General features: G+C 56.1%; 1 protein-coding gene and 1 non-coding gene across 5 annotated transcripts; both read left to right on the top strand.

Moving 5' to 3' along the window:
- Positions 1-715: 715 nt before the first annotated feature.
- Positions 716-24,225, top strand: OTULIN (OTU deubiquitinase with linear linkage specificity). Of its 4 annotated transcripts, none has more exons than XM_016188619.2 (9): positions 716-980; positions 8,177-8,253; positions 13,653-13,750; positions 17,511-17,654; positions 19,310-19,435; positions 20,496-20,765; positions 21,778-21,968; positions 22,871-22,941; positions 23,849-24,225. In XM_016188619.2, the coding sequence occupies exons 1-9, from the start codon at positions 856-858 to the stop codon at positions 23,926-23,928; spliced, it is 1,182 nt and encodes a 393-aa protein (XP_016044105.1). In that variant the 5' UTR covers positions 716-855; the 3' UTR covers positions 23,929-24,225. The 4 variants fall into 4 exon arrangements, with proteins under 4 accessions (XP_016044105.1, XP_016044106.1, XP_060047148.1 ...); XM_060191166.1 differs by lacking the exon at positions 716-980 and adding an exon at positions 1,049-1,292; XM_060191165.1 differs by lacking the exon at positions 8,177-8,253 and having other exon boundaries at positions 842-980.
- LOC132538860 (small nucleolar RNA SNORA36 family) lies at positions 15,633-15,765 on the top strand. The gene has a single exon (XR_009550170.1). It is a non-coding gene; the product is annotated as a small nucleolar RNA SNORA36 family (small nucleolar RNA).
- Positions 24,226-24,501: the final 276 nt, after the last annotated feature.

Here is a 24,501-nt window from a genome sequence, read left to right as displayed (position 1 = left end):
CGGGCGCTAGTTTCGCTCCGGTTTCACCTGTCCGCACCCCCCAGCCCGCCTGGAAGACCCGCAGCGCTCCCCTGGCCCTGGTGGACCCGCAGCCTGCTGTCACTGTGCGTGTTCGGGGTGTCCCTCTCCCCTCCCGCCCCAGAGATGACATATTCTGCCCGTCTCCGGGCTGCTGGGCTCTTTGGCCAAATTTCCATCGGGAAGAACACCATCCACATGCCAATAAGCTACACCAGCTCCACGGGTCCGGCAGAGCGGGAGCCAGACCCCCACGGCCGGGGTCCAAGGCCTCCCCCCACCCCCGCCCGCCCGGCTTGGAAACAGCGCCGTCACCCGGGGAAGGCCAGGCGGGTCGCCTGTCACCCCCTCTCCTCTCCCCTTCTGCCCACATTCGAGGAAATCCCGCGGACGGAAGGCGAAGCTCCGAAAGCCCAGGGTGACGCGTTAGCACCCTTCACACCGCAGGTCTTCCGCTCGGTCCTCGCCCCGGCCGCGTCCGGCCATTCCAGCGGAGTTCCCCTCCACCCAGGGGGCCGCCATGATGCCCCGGCGAGGAGCGCGCAGCCGGGTGTTTGGAACGGAGCATGCGCGCCTTGGCGGCGGCGGCGGAGTCGCATGCGCAGACGCCACCCGGCCGCCGGCCCCGCCCCTCGGCTGGGGGGGGGGGTCAGAGGGCGCCGGACGCACAGCAGTGACGTACATGGAAGCGCCGGGCACCTCCTAGGAAGTCGCTGACCACTAGGCAGCCGCGGCGGCCAGTGCCCGGCGCCCCGACCCGAGGGGCTTGGAATCGCGGGGAGGTGGCTTCAGCCCCGGAGGGAGCGGGGAGGGGGCGCCGCGCTCGTCGGCGGCCACATGAGTCGGGAGGCCATGCCCCAGCCCGGAGCGTGGCGGGGCGCTGGCGGGGCCGAGAAGCCGACGCTGGAGGCGGGAGCCGCCTCTCCGGGCCCCCCGAGAGCCGCGAGGGCCGCGGCCGAGCAGTGAGTGGCGGGCGCTGCCGGGACGGGGGCTCGGGCTCCTCCGGGAGGCTGGGGGCGGGGCGCCGGGGTCCCTCCGACCGCTGGGCCCTGGCCTCCCGGGGCTCCTGGTCGCTTGGGGGCTGGCAGGGGACAGCCCTCGGCTCGGCTCCAGGGTTGGGGCGGGGACGCTCTGCCACTCGGCGGCCGTGGCGGCGGCGCGCCCGGGGGTCGCGTGGGGAGTGAGAACCGGACCCCCGGGAGAGGGCAGCCGCGCCGCCTGTTGCCCGAGAAAGAGGCCACGGACGTGCAGACGTGGGACCGAGCCCAACCCGGGTCTGATCCACACCCCTGACCTCTTCGATCCCCTCCACGCACGCGCACAGGCGCACACGTACACACACGCACACATGTGCTCGTACACTCACGCATGTGCACACGCACATACACGCTCACTCACGCACACACACGCTCGTGCACACACCCACTCACACACTCACATACGCACTCACACACACTCATGCACACACTCACACACGTGCACACACACGCACACACGCTGACATCCAGCCCTCCTCCGGGACCTGTCAGACAGGGGTGCTGTCTGCCCTTCTCCCAGTCCCGGCACTCATGAATCAGCACCGAGGAAAGCACTCAGGTCACACAGTCTGACAGATCAGACAGTCTAGCCGACTGGGGGCCTTTTCAAGCTTTCTTCTTTCCTTTCTTTCTTTCTCTGATGCACTTACTAAAAAAAAAAAAAAAAAAAAAAAAAGGGGTCGTTTGCAGGCCTGTTATGCAGACAGTGTTTGGTCTCTCTTTTTTTGCCTCCAGGGTTATCGCTGGGGTGCCTGCACTACGAATCCACTGCTCCTGGAGGCCATTTCTTCCCTTTTGTTGCCCTTGTTGTTTATCGTTGTTGTTGTCATTGCTGTTGCATAGGACAGAGAGAAATCAAGAGGAGGAGACAGAAAAAGGGGAGAGAAAGACAGACACCTGCTGACCTGCTTCACTGCCTGTGAAGCGACTCCCCTGCACGTGGGGAGCCGGGGGCTCAAACCGGGATCCTTAAGCTGGTCCTTGCGCTTTGCACCACCTACGCTTAACCTGCTGCGCTGCCGACCGACTCCCACAGTGTTTTAATAACTCATTTGCATGGTTCTTTGCTTAAAAGTGTCTGATATTCCTTTTTTCCTTAATGCTATTTATTTTATTTATTGAATATTGAGACAGAAATGGTGAGGTAGGTGGGAGAGAGACAGACACCCACAGCCCTGCTTCACAGGTGGGGACCAGGGGCTTGAACCTGCGTCCCTGAGCACGGTGACAGGTGACATGTGCCCTCAACCTGGCTGGCCCCAGTCGGCCATGGACTCGATCTCAGGGATCGATTTGATCTCAGCCTTTTGCTCTGGAAATTACCTTGAATCTCTAAGGATACGGATTAGCAGAAGTCAAGGAGGCAAAAAGACAACTGAAGTTGTCTGCGCAAAAAAAGTGAAATTCACTGGGGCGAGGGCACACAGGCCACTGGGGACACTCTGGAGTCGTGGGCCGTCTCAGACCCTTGCCCCTTGGAGCACACGCAGAAAGAAGAGAATACAGGTAGCCCGATGTTTGCATCAGAGCCATGTCCTTCTGCTGCTTGCAGGCTTTTTCATTCGGAGTCTGAGGGAGGGATGCCAGAGCTTCCCCTATGGCTGTGGCATTCCTGGGTGGTGTGGGGGCTGGTGGCAAGTGTCGGGCTGAGCTTCACTGACCTGAGCTTCACTGACGGGAGACAGACGACCAGGAACTCATGCTTGAGCTGTACGCAGTATCTCTTTATTCATGCAGGACACAGCACAATCTATACCAAGCTAGACTAAACTAACAACTAACTAAGACGAACAATGTTGTCTTTATATATACTTCCCAAGTAGGGTGTGAACAGGATGTGATGCAGAGAGGGTGGAGAGAAAAGTGACTGGTGAAAATCAGGGTGTGACAAGGAGAGGCTCAGGGTGTGACAAGGAGAGGGGGTGGAGCAGGTGAGAATTCTACCACTAAACCACCAATGCCCTGGAGGGAAGGTGGTGCTTTATGTAAATGTAAAAGTGATTTATGTAAATGGCGGCAGTGGTTATGTAAATAGAATGCAATGTTAAGCAGGGGGGATTTAAACCAAATGAAACAGAAGGGGTTTTTAAAAGCAGAATTAGAAGATACCAACAGGCAAGGTCAGGCCTGCACCTGATGGGCATCTCCCGGCGGTTAAAGTGAAGCTTAAATAGTGGCACTCTGGTTTACTTACTTAGGTTTTAATCAGAAGCTCTGTGCAGGCGCCCCCCCCCCCCCCATGTGAGCTGGTGGTTGGTGCTTTCAGGGGCCTGGGGAGGGGCGTCTGGTCTCTGTTCCTCACCTCCCTGCTCATGACAGCTGTTCGCCATCTAAAGGCTCTGCTCTCCGCCCGCAGTTGCTGCTACCAGGAGGGCAGGGCTTGCCATGTGCAGCAGCCCCGAAGCTGCTGGGAGGTGGTGCTGCCAGCATGTCTGGGACCCGGGTGGCACCTCCCTGGTGAGGAGCCGCAGCAGCTCAGGTGTCTCCCCTCTTCCGGGCTTGGAACCAGCGGGAATCCATAAAGCCGGGCCTGAGCTGGGGTTTGCAGCAGTGAGGAAGACTGACCGGGGAGCCTTCCCCCCCATTTCTTGGGCAGCACGTGAGCCGGTGGAACCCTGGAAGCGGTGCCCTCCCTGTGGTTTTTTGCCTGGGGCCACTGGCCCTTCTTCCCACAGAGAGTGGGGTTTGGTTCTGCACAGGAACTGAGTAAATACACCTTCTGCACCTGGAACTCTGAACCCAGAGAACAGGAGATGCTTTGAGACACCCGTCCAAGTCCTTTTCAGTACATTCCAGGCTGGGGAGACAGCATAGTCCTTCTGCAAGAGGCCTTTCTTCCTGAGGTTCCGAGGTCCCAGGTTCAATCCCCAGCACCACCTTAAACCAGAGCAGAGCAAGGCTCTGGTCTGTCTCTCCCTCTCTCTGTGTTTCTCTCTGTATCTTTCATTAAATGTGTGTGTGTGTGTGTTTTCCCTCGACACAGGAGCCATAAACAAAGTCACAGCCCAGCTTGGTGGCCCTCACATTCGTGATGTGACTCCAGGGCTTAGTGATGGGATGGCTCATTTTTGGAGTCCTTTTGCCTCAGCCTTTCCAGAGGGAGAGGTGGGGGGAGGGCAGTAGAAACACAGCAGTGAACTCTTTGCTGAACCCTGCCTTGTCCATCCTTCCTGTCTCCCTTCGCTCTCTGCCTCCTTTCCCTGCATTAGCACTAAGGCTGGTCACAAGGAGACTTAGGATCTGATGGAAGAAGCCTTAGGTCAGTCAGACCAGATTGACTTGACTTTTGTTTCTTTCCTTTTCCTTTTTCACTTTCTGGGAGAGACCGGATCCCACCCCCCCCACCCCCAGCACTGGCTGACGGTGGAGCAGGGGACCGGGCCCGGGCTGTGCAGCCCCTCCACTCTGACAAGTCCAACTCTCTTTCCTTCAGCTCTCCCAGCAGCAGCTCTCCAGTGCGTGCTCTCTGTCCCTCCGACCCCACGTCTACATCTGCCCTCGGCTGAGCTGACCCTTTCTGTTGTCCTCCAGAGCCTTCCTGGCCACAGGGGCTCAGGGCTTGAGGAGGGAGACACAGCCCTTCTCTGCCCGGTGTGGGCTTCTCACTTGGGCTCGTAGGCTGGCTGTGTGGGACAGGAGATTGGAAGTCTCCTAATTCCTCTGAAGTTGAAGGTAACTGAGGAGAGCTGCGGGTCCCAGAGGGCCGGAACAGCAGGCTGTCACTCCACTGTTCTGGGCGATCCCACATGCACCCACCCCCTGACTCAGCGCCTGGTGGAGAGGGAGCGGGATTTGCTTGCTCAGACCCTGAGCAGAGCTGCCTGGATGTAGCATCCTTCCTTGGGCTGTGGGGGCTGGGCTGTCCCCAGCTTCCCCCAGAGGTGACCCTAGTGGCCGTCCACATGCAGAGGGCAGGCGGCATGTTGGCCGCGGTGCCGGTGCTTTCCTGCATTTGTCTTGTTGGACTTAGCTTTTCCTGTGCTGGGGGCTGGGGCGGTGTCACCCTGGGCTGACCTGTCCTGCCAGCTCTGCCCAGGCTCAGCACAGGTTTAGAGGGTCACGGGCTTCTTGAGCATTTCATCTTATCGATGCTTTTGTCTTACCATATGAATGATTCCCCCTCTCCTTTCACTGTTTTCCTATCTCCCTTTCCCACAAGAAAATCCAGACCAACACTCTAGCCATTTCAGATTCTCAGCGAGGAATATAATATTGTTGTTAACTTGGCCTGTAATATGTAGATTCTTAACAAGAGAGGGTGAAAACCTCACTGAGTGTACTCTTATATAGAATTATTTTTAGTTGGTATTTTTTCTCCTCCCCCCTTCTTTCTTCTGGTTGATTATCCTTATATGCAGTGGGTAGGGGCTTATTTTTCTGACCAACCTGACTGAGCTTGTGGCTTAAAGTAGAAACATCCTCTGTCTTTCCTCCAAGGACACGAAACTTCAGAGCCATTTAAAGGGCGGCCATATTCCAGTTTTCCCGGTGGCCTTGGTAGGTTGGCAGATGCCCGTGGATGAAGCTGGTAGTTCCTTGTGCACAGGGTTTGACAGGGATGGAGTTGGGGCTGAAGAGCTGTGGCTCCCTGGCACCCCTCACCCTGGTCAACAGCATCTGTCTCACCGCATCTGCCCACCCTGCATCCACCACCTTGGGTGTCCACCGTCTCCCTTTCTGCTTGGGCTGCCCTGGGCCTCTGCTTCTGCTGTGGCTTCTCTGTGTCCCTTCCTTGGAGGCTGGCGGGTGCTTGTTTAGAGCTTCTCTGGTCATTGCTGCAGGTGAAGCTAAACTCAGCTCCAACCCGGCCCCATAGTGCTTGGAGAATGCGCCTTTCCCACAAGTAGCTCCCAGGCCCCGTAGCACCGGCAGGAGCACATGGGCCACACCAGCCCCACCTGACTGCTCTGCAGGGGAGGCGCTGAGGGGAGAGGAAGGCCTTGGCTGGCCCAGGCCCTGCTCCTGATATTGCCACTCAGATGAGAAAAAGAGGAACTCCCGAGTGTAGTCACCCTTCATTTTAGGGCTCTCATGTGCAGCCTCCGAGAAGCTGCTTTCGGTTTGCTTTGCACGGCACTTGCCTGACATCACATCTCAGAGCAGATGTCTCTCTGGGGCCCGGGCACTGGAAAGTACCTTCTCCCCAAATCTGTGCCTTGGCTGTGTCCCCTGTCCTCTTGAATGCTGGTCACTTAGAAGCAGAATGATTGAGGGTCCGGGGAGACAACACAATGGTGGTGGAGGTAGATTCTCATTCCTGAGGACACAGGTTCGAAGCCCCAGTTCCCATCTGCAGGAAGAAAGCTTCACAAGTGGTGGAACAGATTCTCATGCCTGAGGCTCTGAGGTCTCAGGTTCAATCCCCTACGTTACCATAAGCCAGAGCAGGTGCTGGTTTAAAAAAAAAAAGGGGTTCATCTGGGGTGGATTGCTGGCTGAGACTCTGTTCCATGGCTATAGTGGGAGAATTAAAACAGTTTATATATGTGTGTGTGTTTGGATTAAGGAGAGATGGAAGGAGAGAGAGGAAAGAGAACCAGAACCAGACATCACTCTGGTACATAAGCCACCAGTGATTGAACCTGGGACTTTGGCTTGGAAGCCCACCATTGTATCCACTGCTCCACCTCTCAGATGTCTGTTTCTGTAGTGACCTTTTGAGGTTCATGGCCATTTTTGCAGGTGGTTACATTTAGTCCCGAAAGAAACAGTTGTTTAATTTTATTTAATTGATTTAATTGGTAGAGATAGAAATCAAGGGGAGAGAGGGAGGTAAAGAGGAAGAGAGACAGAGACACCTGCAGCACTGCTTCACTGCTCCCTCGTGAAGTTTCCCCCCTGCAGGTGGGGAGTGGGGGCTTGAACCCAGGTCCTTTTCATGGGAATGTGTGCACTCAACCAGGCGCACCATCACCTGCAGGGCCTCATTTTTTTTTTTTTTTTTTTGGAGTGCCCTGACCTCACGCAGGCGTGGTCACACTTGGACCAAAGCGTGGGTATTTGTTGGGGATCAGGAAAAGCAGGTCAGAGACTTTGCTGCTAGGGGAGGAGCCCTTGGCAGCTGTGGGCAGGGGTGGGGGTGCCAGGCTGCTCCCATCCGCCGCCTCGCCTCTCAGCACCTCTTCCTCTCTGCCCAGCTGTGCTGGGCATGTGAAGCTGGAGACAGGTGGGGACCCCAGGGGCCAGGACGAGGTGCAGCCCAACCCCTCACTAACCTGCTTGCTGCCTCCTTGTGTGCCCTCGTGCCAAGAGCACCCCCACCTGGGAGGAGAGGGTCCACTGTGGTAGGAGATCCGCTCACCTCTGATGTGAGCAGCAGTCTGGGGGCACCATCTGCACCCACTGAAGTGGGTCCCTCTACTTCCTGGGCCTCTCAGCCTTCTGCCAGGCCCCAGGCTGCAGATCCTACTCCTTACCCCCACCAGCACCAGGGTGTCCCCAGTCTCCTGAACCCCCTCATGGCCACTTAGGCTTCGAGCAGACGCAGGACTGGTGTTTCTGCTTCCCGCCAGCCTCACGTTCTGGTGTCTTCATCCTGGGGCTCTTCCTTTCTCGTGAGTTCTGCCGAGAGTTCTCGCTAGACTCCCTGGGAGCCTCCTCTGTCCCTGCACGGGGGACAGAAGTGGCTCCTGTGAAGCGCACGCGCAACCCGTGACACACTAAAGTCAGCACTGGACGGGGAGGCCTCACCCCCAGGGGATGGTGCCGCGGCGTCTCTCTTCTCCCCGTGTCTCTTTCCCTCTCTGGCTTCCTCTGTTTCTCTCATCCTTTCATGATTAAAGGAAAAGGGGGCAGAAATAGAGGAATTGCGCAGGCTGGGAGCTCCCGGCTGAGACTCCTTCCCGGTGCTGTCCCTGTGGCCGAGGTCTTTGCCGGCACACGGCCCCAGAGTGTCCCACGGGCCGGGTGATGAGACAGTGTCTGAGGCTCATTCAGAGCCACTGGGAGCTGCTCAGCTGTGGGGTCCGTGTGCTCACAGACGTCCCCCCATCCCGCGGGAGAAGGGTCCAGGCTCAGCACCCTCAGCGTCTTGGGCCTCGTGCCCAGCGCTGCAGGTCATGGTAACAAGGAGGGTGTCAGAGTAACACGTCTTTGAAATGTCTGATTTGGTGTGATTTCAGCGAGGAGGACATGTATCGGGCCGCCGATGAAATAGAGAAGGACAAAGAATTGCTTATGCAGGAAAGAGGGTCATCAGGTATGTCTGGGCTTGCTTTCTTTCTCCAGCTCCTAACTGTTTGAGGTGGGCAACCACGGCAGCCACAGGCCTTTCCCATCAGACCCCAGACCTCTGCACTGGCTGCTCTGAGGGGAGATGTTCACACAGCACCCTCTCTGGTGTTTGGTTTTGTTTAATATCCTTGGCATTTTTTCCTCCAATGAAATGTTTGGCTTCCCAGCACTACACGATCAGTTACTGGCTTCCTTAATTCTCTGGGGGAGGATTTGGATTTGAACTGCATCCCCCCCCCCTTTGTTTTCATTGTTCCTTTCTTCTCTGTCTCCCTTTAGATTTTATTTATTTATTAGTGAGAAAGGTAGGAGAGAAAGAACTCGACATCACTCTGATATGTGAGTTGCTGGGGATTGAACTCTGGACCCCATGCTTGAGAATCCAGTGCCTAATCCCCTGCGCCATCTCCCGGACCACTCCTTTTTTTGTTAAAGACAAACATATACAATTTTATAGTTTTCTATTCATTTATTTAATTTTTTAATTTAATTTTTATTTAACCTGAACTCTGCTCGGCTCTAGCTGATGGTGATGCGAGAGATTGAACGCAGGACTTTGGAGTCTCAGACATGAGAGTTTCTTTCCGTAACCATTATGCTATCTACCCACCCCCTTTTATATTTATGTATTAGAGACAGAGAAACTGAGATTAACGGGGGTGTGGGGAGAGACAGACAGACAGACACACACACACCTGCAACACTGCTTCACCATTCATGAAGCTTCCCCCCTGCAAGTGGGGACCAAGGGCTTGAACTTGGGACCTTGCACATAGTAGCACACACAGTCAGTGGAGTGTCCACCACCCAGTCTCAATTTTTTCCCCCTTTAAGTGTAAGCACTCACTAAGAAGCTGGGTCTACCTGTGGGATGCGGGTGGCCACGTCAACTTGATCTTGTGAGAAAGGACAGAATGTGTGTGGGACTGACTGCACCCTCTCACGTTCCATGCCCTTGCTTCTGCTCAGCCCTGCCTGCTTCTCGCACGCACCCCCCCCCCCCCCCGCCCCCAGCATCCACCCTGCTTGAGTAGGCCCCAGCCAGCAGGGTTGTGTGCAGACGCACCTCTTACTTCCCTGCAGCCCAGTGGGGCGGCTCTGTTTTGGGGTACGCCAGAGACCACCCTCAGGCTGCCCAGTCCTCCTCCGGTCCCCCACGTCAAGCATGTGTTTTCCTGGTCTGTTTCGAGAACTGACTTCTTGCTTGGTAGATGATGGGGGTACATCAGATGTGCAGCTGATGGTACAGAGAGGGGGTTTTGGTCACAGTTTTGATCCTGGAAACCAGAGGGGAGGCCCTTCCTAGAGTTCCAGGCACTGTGGAGTCCTGGGCCTCCCTGCTTCAGGCCCCCATAACTTCAGAGGAGACCTCACTTGGGCTGTGGGGGCCTTCAGCCTTCTGTGGGAAAAGACAGGGCTTCTAAGGCCAGTCTGTATTCCTCCTGCAGTGGCCGACAGACACCTCTCTCTCTCATTTTCATCCCCACCTCCCAACTCTGTTGTGATTCTCCCCGTCCACAGTGCTCTTAGCTTTGCTCTCTGCTCCAAACTTGCACCTTGAGCCTGGGGTCCTGTGTCTTCACTTGGGTCCCTCGGGCTTTGTGCATGTTCAGTAGCCAGGCTCTGCCAGTGTGTTTGAAAATATCTCTATTTTACTTTGCTGAGTAACCCCAGACAAGGAGTTCTTGTCTCTGACCTTTCCTGGAGATATTACTCCATGGTTTTCCGGTTTCTGTTGTGCTTAAAAGTGCTACACTCAGCCTGATCGTGGAAGGCAGTCTGACTTTTCTTCTGTGTTCTGCCATTTTTCCTTGACGTCTCTCACCTTTTTTTTCTTCCCCTTCCTGTGGTTTTGGGAACGGAGCTCAGGGCCTCGTAACTCGATGCGCATGCTCTAACGCAAAGGCGCTTCTCTGCCCTCCCGTGGTGCTAAATGTGCGTTTTCACTCTTATTTTTTTTGACGCTTTACTGTGGTGTTTTCATTTTTTTTTTCTTAAATTCAGACCTTTAGTTTTTTTAAAAAAATATTTGTTTATTCCCCTTTGTTACCCTTGTTGTCTTATTGTTGTAGTTAATATTGTTGTTATTGATGTTGTTGTTGACAGAGAGAAATGGAGAGAGGAGGGGAAGACAGAGGGGGAAGATAGACACCTGCAGACCAGCTTCACCGCCTGTGAACCGACTCCCCTGCAGGTGGGGAGTCGGGGACTCTAAACAGGATCCTTATGCCAGTCCTTGTGCTTTGTGCCACCTGCGCTTAACCCGCGGTGCTACCGCCCGACTCCCCGTTTTTCATTTTTTAAAGACATTTATATTTGTTGGACAAAGACAGAGTAATAGAGAGGGAAGGGGGAGATAGAAAGGGAGAGAGTCTGAGAGACACCTGTAGCCTTGTTTCACTGCCTGTGAAGCTTTCCTGCTGCAAGTGGGGACCAGGGGCTTGAACCCAGGTCCTTGAGCATGGTAGCATGTGCTCAACCAGGGGTGCCACCACCCAGTCTATTTGTTATTTTCGTTTCTCTGTCCCCTGAGCCAGCCCCTGGGCTGCCATGGAAAGTTTTCTGATGCTCCCTCTGTGTCAGTGAAAAGGTCTCTTGCCTTCTCCCAGGGACCACCCAGCTGTGCCTCCTGGGCCCATTGGCCGTGCTGTGGCTGGCTGGGTGAAGTGTCCCTGGGGCACCCTAGCTCCCACACTGTCCTCAGCCGTGAGAGAAACCGCATGTCTTCAAAAAAACCTGTGTCATTTTTTTTTTTTTCCAGCTTGTAAATTCTGGTTGAGACCCACTGGCATTTTTTTTTTCCCCTCCCAGAGCACTGCTCAGCTCTGGCTTATGATGGTGCTCCAGGCTGAACCGGGACCTCAGAGCCTCAGGCTTGAAGATCTTTTGCAGAGCCAACTATGCTGCATGTTTTCAGGGTACAGGTCTCACCTCTTTTGAGATGTTCTAGAACACCTTCCCTGCTGCCAGCGTGCTAGTCACCTTCTGCCAGAGTCCACTGGGCTCCCTGCCACCCTGGCAGCATCCCCCCCACCCCGCCTGTGACCTGTGTTCAGTACACAGAGCCCGAAGGCCAGAGTCCCTTTGTCCCCAAACCTGGTGTTGACTGTCATCCACTGCAGAAAACATTTGATCTCACCCACCTTCTTGTCAAGAATCCCAATTGTAAACACCCCCCCACACACACACACACACACAGGGAAATTTCAGATTATTTTTATTTAATGGAAAAAAAATTTTTTTTTCCTTGGGGCTTGTGTGGGGGGTAGTTGTCCTGAGCATGGTGCAGGAACTCAGAGCCTCATGAATGCGAGTTCCTGTACTCTGCCCACAGGGCCACCGCGCCAGCCCTGGGTTGAACCCTAAAGCACCCCCTTCTTATGGCGGGAACCCTTATCTGTCACCAGGTGGTGGTGGTGGTGATGGTGGCAGCGGAGGATCTGACTCCTCAGTCATTTCAGCTCCGGGTTTTGCTCTGGCTGTCAGCTCCCCCTCTGCTGCTGCTGTTGTTGCTCCTGTCAGAAATGGCGGCTGTCAGCCTGGAAGCGGGCAGTCATGCAGGGAAGGGGACTCTGGGGCACTGGAAGCAGGTCTTCCCAGAGGATGCGCTGGGGGGCGGCGGAGTCACATGCCTTTGGGCCCCACCCGGCCTCTGGTGCTGCACAGCCCTGGGTCTGCCCGCCCTCCCCGGGGCGGACTGTCCCCATGGAGGTGGGTGCAGGAGCAAGGATGAGGGCGAGGAGGCCTGCCAGCCAGGCCCGTCTCCTGCAGAGGCTGCTCTTGGCTGCAGGCACCCCGCCTTGAGCAGCCCCTCCTCTGCGGGGAGGCAGGGCACAGGCACTGTGCGGATGGCCAGGCTTGAATCTCCTCTGACCCTGGTGGGTCTTTGTGTGCAGGGGGCCGTGCATAAGTGGGCTTGCCACCTCTGGGGAGGGGCCTCCCCTCACTGTTGTGCTTTGTGGCCAGTCCTAACTCTTGCCCCAGACAGATGTGCCTGTCTGAGCTGTGTGTGGTCACTCTTTGACAGGAAAGGCCTATTTTCTTGATTTAAAGGACTCTCAGTAAGGTTTTTGAAATTCTTTAAAAATATTTTTTATTTGTTTGTTATCAGAGACAGAAATTGAGGGCCAGGTGGGGTAGAGAGGGCAGAGACAGACCCCTGCAGCCCTGCTTTATCGCTCATGAAGCTTCCCTCCTGCAAGTGGGGATGGAGGCTTGAACCTGGGTCCTTGCACATGGTGATATATGCACTCAACTGGGTGCACCACCACCTGGCCCTCACCATGAGATTTTTAAGAACCGGACTTTCTCCAGACCTAGGAGGTGATTGAGTGGTAGGGCTCATGTGCATTTACACCTTAGTACCTTGTGATGCTATGGTGTCATATCTCTCTCTCTCTCTCTCTCTCTTTCTCTTTCTCTTTAATAAATAAAACATGACATTCCTACAGTTTGCATTTGAAAGTTTATAAAAGCTGTAAGATTGGCCTAGGGACTCTTCCTTTGCGCTCCTCACTTGGTGGGTCTCAAGTATCCTGGGGCCCTGGCCTGGTTTGTTTGCTCGCTCTCTCTCTCTCTCTCTCTCTCTCTGCCCCGCCAGTATGATGGATCCTGTCCCCTCCCTGTCCACAGTGCCTTGCTCAGCGCTGGGCAGATGTCAGACCTCTGACGCTCACAGTTTACTGCCTGTGCACGACTTCCCTTAGAGTAAATGTAGCAGAGACAGACACTTCTGCATTTCTTTGCTGCCGTCTCCCTGGTCAGTGACTGAAGAGGAAGTCAAGGCAGGCCTGAGACGCAGCTTCACTTTCACGCCTATGCCTGTGCGGTGAGTGCGCTCGCCACACAAGAAGACCTCGGGGCCTCCCGCTCAGCGAGGAAGAGGAAGATGTGCAGGCCGTGCTCCCACTTCCCCACTGGCCCGATGACAAGCTGCAGTTTTGATCTGGGCGTGTGTATGAGTGCAGCCTGCCAGCCAAGGCCGGAGTCGACCTCACGCTGAGTCTCTGCCTCGCCCGGGGTCCAGGGCAGGAGGTGGAGTCAGTCAGGTGGTTCCATTGCAGAGGATCAGCTCTGTGTGAAACACGTCGCGGCTGACTGTGCTTCCTCATGGCGCACGCCGCTGCGTTGGGACTTGGATGAGAACAGGGCTCGGGGCTCCTGTGTCCAGGTATTTGTCCCCAGCTGTGGGGGACACGCCGCCCAGCACCCTGTCCACCGTGTGAGAGAGTGTGTGCACTCCTGTGACATAGGGGTGTCAGGTGGCCAGTGAGTGGACAGACACAAGCTGGAGGGAGGCAGCAGCCCAGCGACACGGGGCGGGGGATTCACTGTCTAACCCCATTCACTGCTTTGGCTCCTCAGGAGAGCCCCGACTCAGCGTGGCCCCCGAGATGGAGATCATGGACTACTGCCGGAGGGAGTGGCGAGGCAACACGCAGCAGGCGGCACGTATGCGCAAGGTAGGCGGCCCTTGGGCTGCTCTCCTGTTCCGGAGACAAGAAAGGGCCCTGCACAGGGGGATGGGGACAGGGGCCCCACACAGGGGGACGGGGACAGGACTCCGCACAAGGGGACAGGACTCCACACGGGGACAGGGGGACAGGGCCCCATACAGGGGCACAGGGACTCTGCACGGGGACAGGGGCCCCACACAGGGGGACAGGGACTCTGCACAGGGGGACAGGGTCCCCGCACAGGGGGACAGGGAGACAGGACCCCACACGGGGACAGGGGGACAGGGACTCTGCACAGGGGGACAGGGCCCCACACAGGGGGGCAGGGGGACAGGACCCCACACGGGGACAGGGGGACAGGGACTCTGCACAGGGGGACAGGGTCCCTGCACAGGGGGACAGGGCCCCGCACAGGGGGACAGGGGGACAGGACCCCACATGGGGGCAGGGGGACAGGGACACTCTGCACAGGGGGACAGGGACTCAGGGCCCCGCACAGGAGGACAGGGCCCCACACAGGGGGACAGGGACTCCACAGAGGGGGAAGGGGGGACAGGGCCCCACACAGGGGGATGGTGGACAGGGACTCCGCACAGGGGGACAGGGGACAAGGTCTCCACACGGGGACAGGGCCCCGTACAGAGGGACAGGGGCCCTGCACAGGGGGACAGGGCCCCGCAGATAGTTCAGTGCACATCACCATGCACAGGGACCCAGGCTTAAGCCCTCCCTTCTTGTACTTCCCCTTGTGCAGGGGTCCTGCAGAGGTTCCCGGGCCCCCTCACCCAGGACGTCGTCAGGGCTGCCACTCCCAGGCCCACTGTGTGAGTCAGAGACCCTAAGCCCCTTCCCAAGATGAGTCACAGTGTGATGTTTGTTTTTCTCTCCAATATGTATAAAATCTCATTCTTTTTGTTGTGACTCTGGTTCGCTGTGGTGCTGAAGAGTCAACCCTGAGTCTTGTGCATGTGTAATACCACTGCTCTACCTCCTCAGCCTGGTATTATTCTTTCTCCGTAATATTTTGTTTATTGTACAGAGACAGAGATCAAGTGGGGGGTGGGGAGATAGGGACAAAGAGAGACACCCGCAACGCTGCTTCCCCATTCATGAAGCGTCCCTGTGCAAGTGGGGACCCGGGACTTGAACCCAGGTCCTTGAGCATCGCAACTTGTCTGCTCTACCGAGTGTGCCACCATCTGGCCCCAGCCAGGTACTGACTATTCTGAAGGACCAAAGCTGTGTGCCACCCGTGGAGCCACAGCCACCGCCCAATCCCGTACGTGCTGGGGATCAGTCCCAGGCGCCCACGCGGGAGGTGTGGACCCCCGTGGAGCCAGCCACCCCCCCCAGCCCCTGAAGGCAAATCTCATAAGGTCGACTCAGTTCTAGAAAAGCACAGATTATGGTGCGCCTGGTGAGGCGCCTTGCCGCGCATGCAGGAAACTGGGGGGTCTGCTGGGGGGGCCTCCCTCGTGAGGGATGCAGGGGTGGGCGACTGAGCAACGCTCAGCTCAGAAGGTCTCTGTGGACAGCCGTGCTCTCCCCCACCCGATTCGTAGTTGGCCTGTGACACAAGGGACCCGTTCTTAGATGTGGGAAGGTGTCTGCCTGGGGTGCTGCTCTTTCCTGTGAGTGAGGAGGGGTGTGCAGTGAGGCAGGGCTGTGGCAGAATGCAGACCAGCCTGGCGGGCTCTGAGCTGAGCCGCCCGGCCCGCCGTTAGTGCCTGCGGGCTGACCGAGCACATCAGCAGGCACTCTCATTTCCTCCTTTCACCTGTGGATAGAACTTCCAGGCCGAGCGAGAACGATACTTGAGCCCCATGTTTGGTACAAGCCCTCTCAGGCGTCGCTCTTTTATGTCTACCGAAGCAGAGCCTGGGGGTGTACCCAGGGTGTTAATCCAGTCCAGGGGAGCCCCCCCCCCACTCTGTGCATTTAACTGGGACATTGAAGCACAGGCTAGAGGAGACGACTGGGTAGAAACTGTTACTCCTTCATTTACTTCCCAGCCGACAACAAATGAAGAGGAAAGGAAAGAGACATGGGATTGTGTTCCTTTGATTTTTTTTTTTTAAACATTTTATTCATTCATTTATTGGGTTGAGAGAAATCAAGAGGGAAGGGGGAGATGGAGAGGGGGAGAGAGAGAGACGCCTGCAGCCCTGCTTCCCTGCCAGTGGGGGCTTTGAACTTGGGTCCTGGCACACTGGTGTTTACCGCCAGGCTTATCGCCACCCAGCCCTGTTTCTTTGTTATGGAGAGTTATAGCATTTATTTAGTCTTCTTTATTTTGTTATCATCTTCATTTACTTATTGGATAGAGACACCCAGAAATTGAAGGGGGAGATAGAGAGGGAGAGAGGCAGAGAGACACCTGCAGGCCTGCTTCACCACTCATGAAGCTTTCCCCCTGCAGGTGGGACTGGGGGCTCGAACCTGGGTCCTTGTGCACTGTGATGTGTGTGCTGAACAAGGTGCACCAGCACTTGGTCACCATTATTATTATTTTTTCCAGAGCACTCTGAATTATGGGGGCACCAGGGATTGAACCTGGAACCTCAAGCATGAAAGTCTTCTGCAGAACCCCAATGCTATCTCCCCCGCCCTGTAGTTGTTTTTTAATGTACATGCAAACTTGGGTCTATTTCCTTTTTTTAAATTTTGTAATTATCTTTATTTATTTATTGGACAGAGACAGAAATCGAGAGGGAAGGGGATGATAGAGAGGGAGAGAGACAGAGAGACACCTGTAGCCCTGCTTCACCACTTGGGAAGCTTTCCCCTGTAGGTGGGAACCAGGGGATCGAACCTGGGTCCTTGCACATTGTAACATGTGCACTCAACCAGGTGTGCCACCACCTGGCCACTTTAAATTTTTTTTTTTTTAAACTTGGTCTATTTCTTCTTTCCCATCTCTTTTATTTAAATTTAGGGTTGATTTCCACGGTCAGCTGCTGCTGAGTGAACCCCAGCAGTAGCTTGTGAAGAGACGTTTGTTTGCAGCCTCTCCTTGAACAGGAGATGCGGAAGGTCCCCTGGCACATGACTTCTCTTGTAGCTGATGTCTTTTTAGTTATTTATTTATTCCTTTTTGTTGTCCTTGTTGTTTTATTATTGTAGTTATTATTGCTGTTATTATTGATGTCGTCCTTGTTGGATAGGACAGAGAGAAATGAAGAGAGAGGGAGAGAGACACCTGCAGACCTGCTTCACTATTTGTGAAGCGACTCCCCTGCAGGTGGGGAGCCAGGGGCTTGAACCGGGATCCTTACACAGGTCCTTGGCTTTGTGCCACCTGTGCTTAACCCACTGTGCTACCGCCCGACTCCCGTAGCTGATGTCTTGTCATTGAGTTATGTTGCCAGTCAGCTCAATAGAGGACTGTACTGTATATTTTTTTCCTTCTTACAATCTCCCCTTTTTTTCCTAAACATATGTCTAGTCTGGTTGTAAGACTTAAAAACATAATGTCTTTTGTTGTTTATTCATTTTTTGACTAGAGACAGAAAGTGAGAGGGAAGGGGGGATAGAGAGGGAGAGAAAGAGAGACCTGCAGCCCTGCTTCACTGCTTATGAAGCTTCCCCCTGCAGGTGGGGACCGGGGCCTGAACCCCAGTCTTAGCACAGGGTAACCTAGGCACTCAGCCAGGCATGCCCTCGTTCGGTCCGCTTTCACGGTTGTCTCAGCATGGTCTTTCAGACGCCATCTCCCCACAGGAGGGAAGGCTCAGGACTGACCACTGTGCACGCTTTGCCTCCGCAGGGCTATGAGGAGGTGTCCCAGAAGTTCACCTCCATCCGGAGAGTCCGCGGCGACAACTACTGCGCGCTGAGAGCCACGCTGTTCCAGGCCATGAGCCAGGCCACAGCGTCCCCTGCTTGGCTTCAGGACCCTGAGCTCACGCGGGTAAGCTTGCCTGTCCCCTCTGTTTGGCGGGGGGGGGGGGGGGGGCTTCCTGCAGCGCACAGGTGTGTGTGTGTGTGTGTGTGTCTCCCTGTCCATGTCTCTCTCTCTCTCTCTCTCTCTCTCTGTGTCCCCAGGCTGGTCTCGCCTAGTAAATTGTTTCTCAGAGGAGAAAAGTGACCAGTGAACCCCGCCGACCTGGCTGGGGTTGGGGAGCAGAGCCTCAGTGTGGGAAAGGCCTTAGAGCACTTTGACCTCTGCCTCAGTGTCTGTACTGCCTAGGCTGTGGGTGGGACTGTTTTATTTTCATTAAATTAAAATAATTTAGTTTTTGCTCCAGGGCTTATCTGGGGCTTGGTGCCTGCACTACAAATCCACCAGTCTTAGAGCCTTTTTAAATTTTTATTATTAGTTATTTAACGATGCTTAACAAGACACAGTTTCCACCACCAGAGTTCCATATCCGCGCCTCCCCCCCCCCAGACGTTTCCTATTCTTTATCCCTCTGGGAGTGTGGACCAAACATCTTTATGGGGAGCAGAAGGTGGGAAGTCTGGCTTCTGTAATTGCTTCTCTGCTGGACTTGGGTGTTGGCAGGTGGATCCATACTCCTAGCCCGTTTCTGTTTTTCCCTAGTGGGGCAGGACTGGTAGCCTTTCTTTTTTACTTTGTTTTGTTTGATAAGACAGAAATCGAGAGTAGAGAGGGAGAGAGATGCCTGCTCGTGAAGGTCTCCCTGCAGGTGGGGGGTGGGGGCCTCAGCTCTGGTCCTTGCGCGTGGTAATGTGCGCTTAACCATGTGCCCGCTGCCCAGCTCCCTCCATCCTTATTTCTGTCATCTCACCTTTTGTGAGTGCCCAGGGGCTCGTGGCCGAGAAGCTGCCTGTCGGAGCACTGGGTTTAGAGTCTGAGTTTATGAAGCTGGGCTTTTGTGGGAGACTTTGCTGCTCTTCATGTGCTCACCTGAGATGGAAGAAGCCTTGCTCACCCTCGGCTGGTCTGCCAGCCCCAGCTCTCTGTGTCCAGCCAGGCCCTGGTGTGCTCCCCTTGACTGCCCATGGAAATCCTGTCCTCTGCACAGCTGGGTGCGTGGCCACTTCTGTGTGTGTAACTCATGGGAACACCTCGAGCCGTGGGAAGCACCCCAGGAGAAAGAGGTGCAGGCAAGGTGGCCTCCCAAGCCACTGCTTCTGGAACGAGCGAGGCTTTCTCACCTCCCCGAGCCCTCGCTCCTCTCCTCCTGTATGTCACCTCCCTGAATTGAGGAGGAACTCAAGCCAGACCTGGGCTGTCACCTTGATTGAAGCCTGGCATGTGTGTTCCCATCGAAGCCCGGTTTATCTTCCGAACTATGAAGGAAAGAGCATCACACACATGCCCACCCAAGCCTTCCTGAGCCGGGGCTGGGTAGAGTGCTGTGTCCCTCCCCCACCAAGGCTGCTGGTCCTTTCTCATTCAGCCCTGCCCAGCTGCTGCTGTCTGAGTCTGTGGCTTCCAGCTGAGGGTTCTAGCCCTCACCCACACGGCTGGAATGAGCTGGCAGGAACCTCTGAGGAATTCTGGAAACAGACGCACATCTTACAGGCTTTGTGGTTTCTACAGCCTGGACTATGTGACTATGTGTCTTTGGGATGTTAACTAGTTCTCTCTTTCTCTAGTTACCAGAGAAGCTCATTAGCAAGCACAGCTGGATCAAGCAGTGGAAGCTCGGGCTGCAGCTGGAGGAGAAGGGCGAGGATCTGGTTGAGAACATCAAGGAGTCCCTGGCTCTGCTGCGGAGGAAGGTCAGCAACCAGCGGTCTGCCAGCTCCCAAGTTCAGAGCCTCGCGCCTGCGCAGGCCACCCCTGACCCCCGCAAAGAGGATGGGTTAGCAGAGCTCTGGATTGCTCTATGGGGAAAACAGTTTAAAACAAAACTTCCTTTGTTGTTCTTGATTTAACACTGGCTTTTAAAACTAAGGCGTGAAGGGTTTAGTTTCATACCTCTGTGTGTCTGCGCCCCCCTCTCCCCCACCAGAGCCTTCACAGAGCCCAAGAGTTTGGTTACCGATTTCTTTTTAAGGAAAATAGTGTTTTAACCACTTTTATTTTTTTTTGGGGGGGGGGCACTTAATGGTTTACAAGATAGTCATGGTGACAGGGCTGCAGTTTCTTCTCTCACCACGAGGCGTCTGCACACCACCCCCCACCACAGCCAGAGTGACTGGGTTTGGGCTTTTGCTACCAGGATTACTCTTGGGGCTCAGCACTACATGACAGCTCCACCATTCCTGTTGGTTTGGTTTTGTTTTTAACTGAGAAATGGGCTTGGAGGGTTTGAAAAGGAGAGAAAGAGACACCTGCAGCCCTGCTCTGCTCCAGCACTCATAAAACTTCCCCCCAGCAGGCAGGGGGCGGGGGCTTGAAACCCAGGCTTTATGCATGGTAAGGTGTGCCCTGTACTGGCTGAGCTGGCTCCCCACCCCTGGTGAAATAGTCGTACGTGACGACAGGCCCTCCTGGGAGGCATCTGGTAGGCGGGAGCCTAGCAGCAGCTGTCTTGTTGGAGAAGGTACAGGTCTTGTGCAGCGCTGCCGCTTAGCTGGGGTTTCTTACAGCGGCCCCAGTGTTAGGAATCCACACCCACTGGGTTTTCCACTTTTCTGCGTGTGCTGTAGACCCCACTCACCTCTGTCAGACCCATACCCTTTCCCCAGGAGCCCCTGGCTCAGCCCTACGGTGCTCCTGCTCTCCTTGGAAGCTGGGGTGCCTGCCAGTCTGCAGGCTTTGTAGCCCGAGAAAGGAGACAAGTGCCGGGGACCTCTCGGGCCCAGCTGCAGACTCCCGCGTGCTCTCTCCTCGCAGTGGGCCGCCTTGGCCGACCTGGGGACTGCGGAGGCCAGGCAGCTAGCCTGCGACGAGCTGTTCGCCAGCGCGGACGAGGAGTACCTCCTCTACGAGGCCATCAAGTTCCTCATGCTGAGCAGGGCCATCGAGCTCTACGACGACCGGGAGCAGGGCAAGGATGTGCCCTTCTTCTCTGTGCTCCTGTTTGCTCGGGACACGTCCAGAGACCCCGCGCAGCTGCTGCGGAATCACCTCAACCAAGTGGGGCACACGGGCGGCCTGGAACAGGTGACGGCACCGCGGGGACAGGGCTCCTCGCCCCCCAAGCTGCAGCTCCTGCCTCGGGTGTGCGGGTGGAGCTGGAGGCTTCTGGCCCGGGCGTCTGGGGGTCCTGTGCCGTCCCGGCTGCGGCCAGCTGAGCCTGAGCGCTGTGCTGGGCCATCACCTCCCTGAGGTGAGGGAGGGAGAGCCAGCGACACCAGCACGAGCTTTCCCTAGTGGGAGTGGGGAGGCTTTGCTTTGCTATTTTTTTTTTTTTTTGCCTTCAGGGTTTTGGCTGGAGCTCCGTGCCTGCGCCACAAACCCACTGCTCCTGGAGGCCATTTTTTCCATTTTATAGGATAGCACAGAGAAAAATTGAGAGAGGAGGGGGAGAGAAAGGCCGACACCTATAGATAGACCTGCCTCACTGCTTGTGAAGTGACCCCCCTGCAGGTGGGAAGCCGGGGGCTTGAACTGGGGATCCCTGCATGGGTGCTTGTGCTTTGAACTGTGTGCGCTTAACCTGGTGTGCTACAGCCTGGCCTCCTGTTTTTCTCTTTAATAATGTCCTGGAATGAAATCCAGGGTCTTGGCAGGGTCGCCCCCTCACTCAGTCTCTGTGTCTCTGAGGGACAAGGCCAGACACCACACAAGGTCCCTGGAGCCCGTTGGTGCTCTCTGGTGTCCCCATGTGGTTCCTCACCCCACGGCCCACTCCTGACGATCTGCTTCTTCTTAAAACGGCTTCAGTGGACTGGGCAGACAGCATAGTGGTGATGCAAAAAGACTTTCAGGCTTGAGGCTCTGAGGTTCCAGGTTCAATCCCCAGCACCACCATAAGCCAGAGCTGAGCAGGGCTCTGGTGTGTGTGTATCTCTCTTCCCATTTCTCTCTCTCTCTCATTAAAATAGATAGATAGATACGGTTGGGGCCGGGCCCCGGGGAGGAGGGAAGCAGACAGGCTCAGGTGAGTGCCCTGCCCAGCTGGGTCTGGCTGCGGCCGCCCCTTCACCTGGTGCTTCCCCCACACCCCCTGCAGGTGGAGATGCTCCTGCTGGCCCACGCCATGCGCCACACCATCTGTGCCTACCGCCTGTCCAAGCACGGCACGGAGGAGTTCCTCACCGTCTTCCCCACCGACCCACCCCGAGACTGGCCCGTGGTGACGCTCATCGCCGAGGACGACCGGCACTACAACATCCCCGTCCGGCTGTGCCAGGAGACCAGCCTGTGAGCCTGTGGGCAGGGGCTCCCCCACGGGCTTGGGTCTGAGAGTCCAGCCCTTGAGAGCCCTCAGGCCGCAGAACCATGTGGGACTGGCCTATTCCAGCACCCTGGCTCCCAAGAGGAGCCATCAGGGCACACCCACCACGCCCCCACCTGGTCTCCAGGGAGGTGCGTTTCAGCAAGGAGTTTATGCCAGGCGTCTTGGCTCAAAGGCCTGTCTGCTCACTGCTGGTCACAGCGGTTTGGTCTGGTCTCCGTGCCCCACCCCTGCGGTCCCTTCCGTGGTGTGGTCCCCCTGCTGGGTGTGTGAGTGGCATCTCATCACAGCAGCTGCTGAAGCACCCAGGGCCCTCCCTCCCGGTGGTGGGGTGGCTTTGCAAGTCACCGACACTCTTCTGAGCAGACTAATCGAGGACTCAGCGTCAGGTTTGTGGCTCGGCTCCTGAACGCCAGATGGACAGACCGGGGGTGCCCGGGCACCAGGCTTCAGGACACCCCATATGGTGCTCACTGGCAGTGGGGTGTCAGGCCTCTGCCTCAGTCTCCCATTCTGGAGTTAGAACACAACCCAGCCCCACCTGTTTTCAGGGGGGTGGGCAGGCCACCACCGGGGGCCTCAAGAGCCATCGCCCAAGTCCAGGCTGAAGGAGCTGGACTCTGGCCTCCCAGGCTGCTTCCATGCAGGGTTCCCATCCCGCAGCCTCCTCTGCTGGGCTGGGGGTGGAGGGGGGGGGAGTGGCCGCAGAGGGCCTCAGGCTCTGCCCGAGAATCTGCCAACAAAAACTTGAGCTAAAACAGAGCAGAGAAGCGGCCGCGGCTGCTGCTGGTCTGTTTGGGGAGGTGACCTCCCTGGCCGGGTGACTGGGGTCTGACTGGGGGGCCCGGCCTGTCTGAACTGTCCCCAGGGTACGGACTGTGGACACTGTCACTGCATCAGGAGCCCAGCTTTGGAGGGCCAGGCCAGCAGCTTTATTTGGTACGGATTAAAATCTTTTCTCTGGTCCAATTAATATGGTCAATAGCTGTCCCATCTGGCTGTGGGGTTGGGATAAAGCAGTTACGCACATCCAAGTTGTGCCTCTCACTTCACAAAAGTCCCAGCTGAGGTGCGGGGAGACATGCACAGCTCCACAGACTGCTCCACACACACTCTGCTGCCACCTCGGCTAGTCCTCACCTCTCCAGGCAGTTAGATACTTGCTCCTTCCTGTCAGAGTCAAGCCCGCTCTAAATAGGCGTGAACGCACTGGGGAGGCCCGTGATAAGGTGGTGCCTGGAAGCCAAATTAAAATGACTAGAGACTCCTCTCTCTAGTGGTTGTGACTAGGGACCTGGAAATGAGCCCCAGCCCTCTTTATTTAATTATATCGGTGTCATCAGCTCCTTGTGCTTGCGACTTCTCTGCCCCAGACCACCCTGTCAGAGACGCCACAGCCCTCCCAGGGCCGAGGGACTCCCTGTGTGGGCTGCCAGGGGCCTGACCCCTGACCGTGTTCTTGAATATTTTTTAAAGCACAGTTAACAGCATCTCCCTTAGCACTGGTTCCCACGCAGTGGCCAGGGCTCAAGCCCAGGTCCTCGTGCATGGCAGCGGATGCCCTCTGCCAGGTGAGCTGTCTCTTGTTCCCAGGAGATCTCTCGCTCCACCTTGATGAATTGGTGGGTTTAAGTCAGTCCGGCTTGGGAAAGAAACTGTCAGAAAAGCACGGGGAACACAAGGGAAGGACCTGGGTTTGAAGTAACGAGTCACAGAAGCGTCTCCCCTGTGTCCCAGGGGCCGCTGAGCTTAGCTGTCTACTTGGGGAGACCCCTTGTTTTGGACTTCCGTTGCCTGGAGCTTTGTTCATCTACATGCTGCTAAAATTCAGTACCTCTGCCACAAGGTGCTGTGTTGGTGGCAGCAATGCTGGTGGCTTCGCGGGACTCCCAGAAGGGGACAGTGCCAGGTGGGTGTGTCTCCTGAGAGCCTTCGGTTTCCTCTGCCACCTGCATTGTGGCCCACGTGCCCGACTTCCTGCGGGTCCGGCCATGTTTGTCGCCTGCTCAGACTAGTGTGTGTCAAGAGTCTCTGGTCCTCGAGGTTCTTTCTTCCCCCTGCAACCAAGGCCAGGCCTGTCGCCTAGAGGCCTCTGGGAGCAGGAGAGACCCCTGGGGCCCTTGGTGATGGTGGTGGGGTGGCTACTCATTCTCTCTAGCTCCCCCTGGGCACTGAGGACTGTCCAAACAAGTGACCGGAAAAAATAAATGTACAAAGTGCCAACTCAGAAGCCTGGCTGTGTGACTTGGGGGTGGGTGGACTCTGCGGTGGGAGGACGGAGGGAGAATGGAGAGGGATGGGGGGGGGGGGCTTTCAGGTCCTGCTAATGGATGGAGCTAATTTGGGGTGCGAGTGTTTTGTGGACTCCGACCTAGGTGAGATGTGAACAACTGCTGTAAACCGTGATTCCCCCACAAAAATAAAGTCCTATGATAAGTTGGGAAATGGCACCCCCAGAGGGGTTGGAGAAAAGCTGGGGAGAGAGAGAAGCCAGCACAC

The sequence above is a fragment of the Erinaceus europaeus genome, chromosome 5 (assembly GCF_950295315.1).
Source record: "Erinaceus europaeus chromosome 5, mEriEur2.1, whole genome shotgun sequence".
Classification (NCBI taxonomy): Eukaryota; Metazoa; Chordata; class Mammalia; order Eulipotyphla; family Erinaceidae; genus Erinaceus; species Erinaceus europaeus.
Note: the sequence above shows the minus strand (reverse complement) of the source record. Positions and strands in the feature narration are given on the sequence as shown.

Coding starts and splice junctions, on each gene's coding strand:
- OTULIN (XM_016188619.2), top strand. CDS start 856: ATGAGTCGGGAGGCCATGCCCCAGCCCGGAGCGTGGCGGGGCGCTGGC. Junction 8,254..13,652: donor GCAGGAAAGAGGGTCATCAG/GTATGTCTGGGC, acceptor TTGGCTCCTCAG/GAGAGCCCCGACTCAGCGTG. Junction 20,766..21,777: donor ACACGGGCGGCCTGGAACAG/GTGACGGCACCG, acceptor CACCCCCTGCAG/GTGGAGATGCTCCTGCTGGC.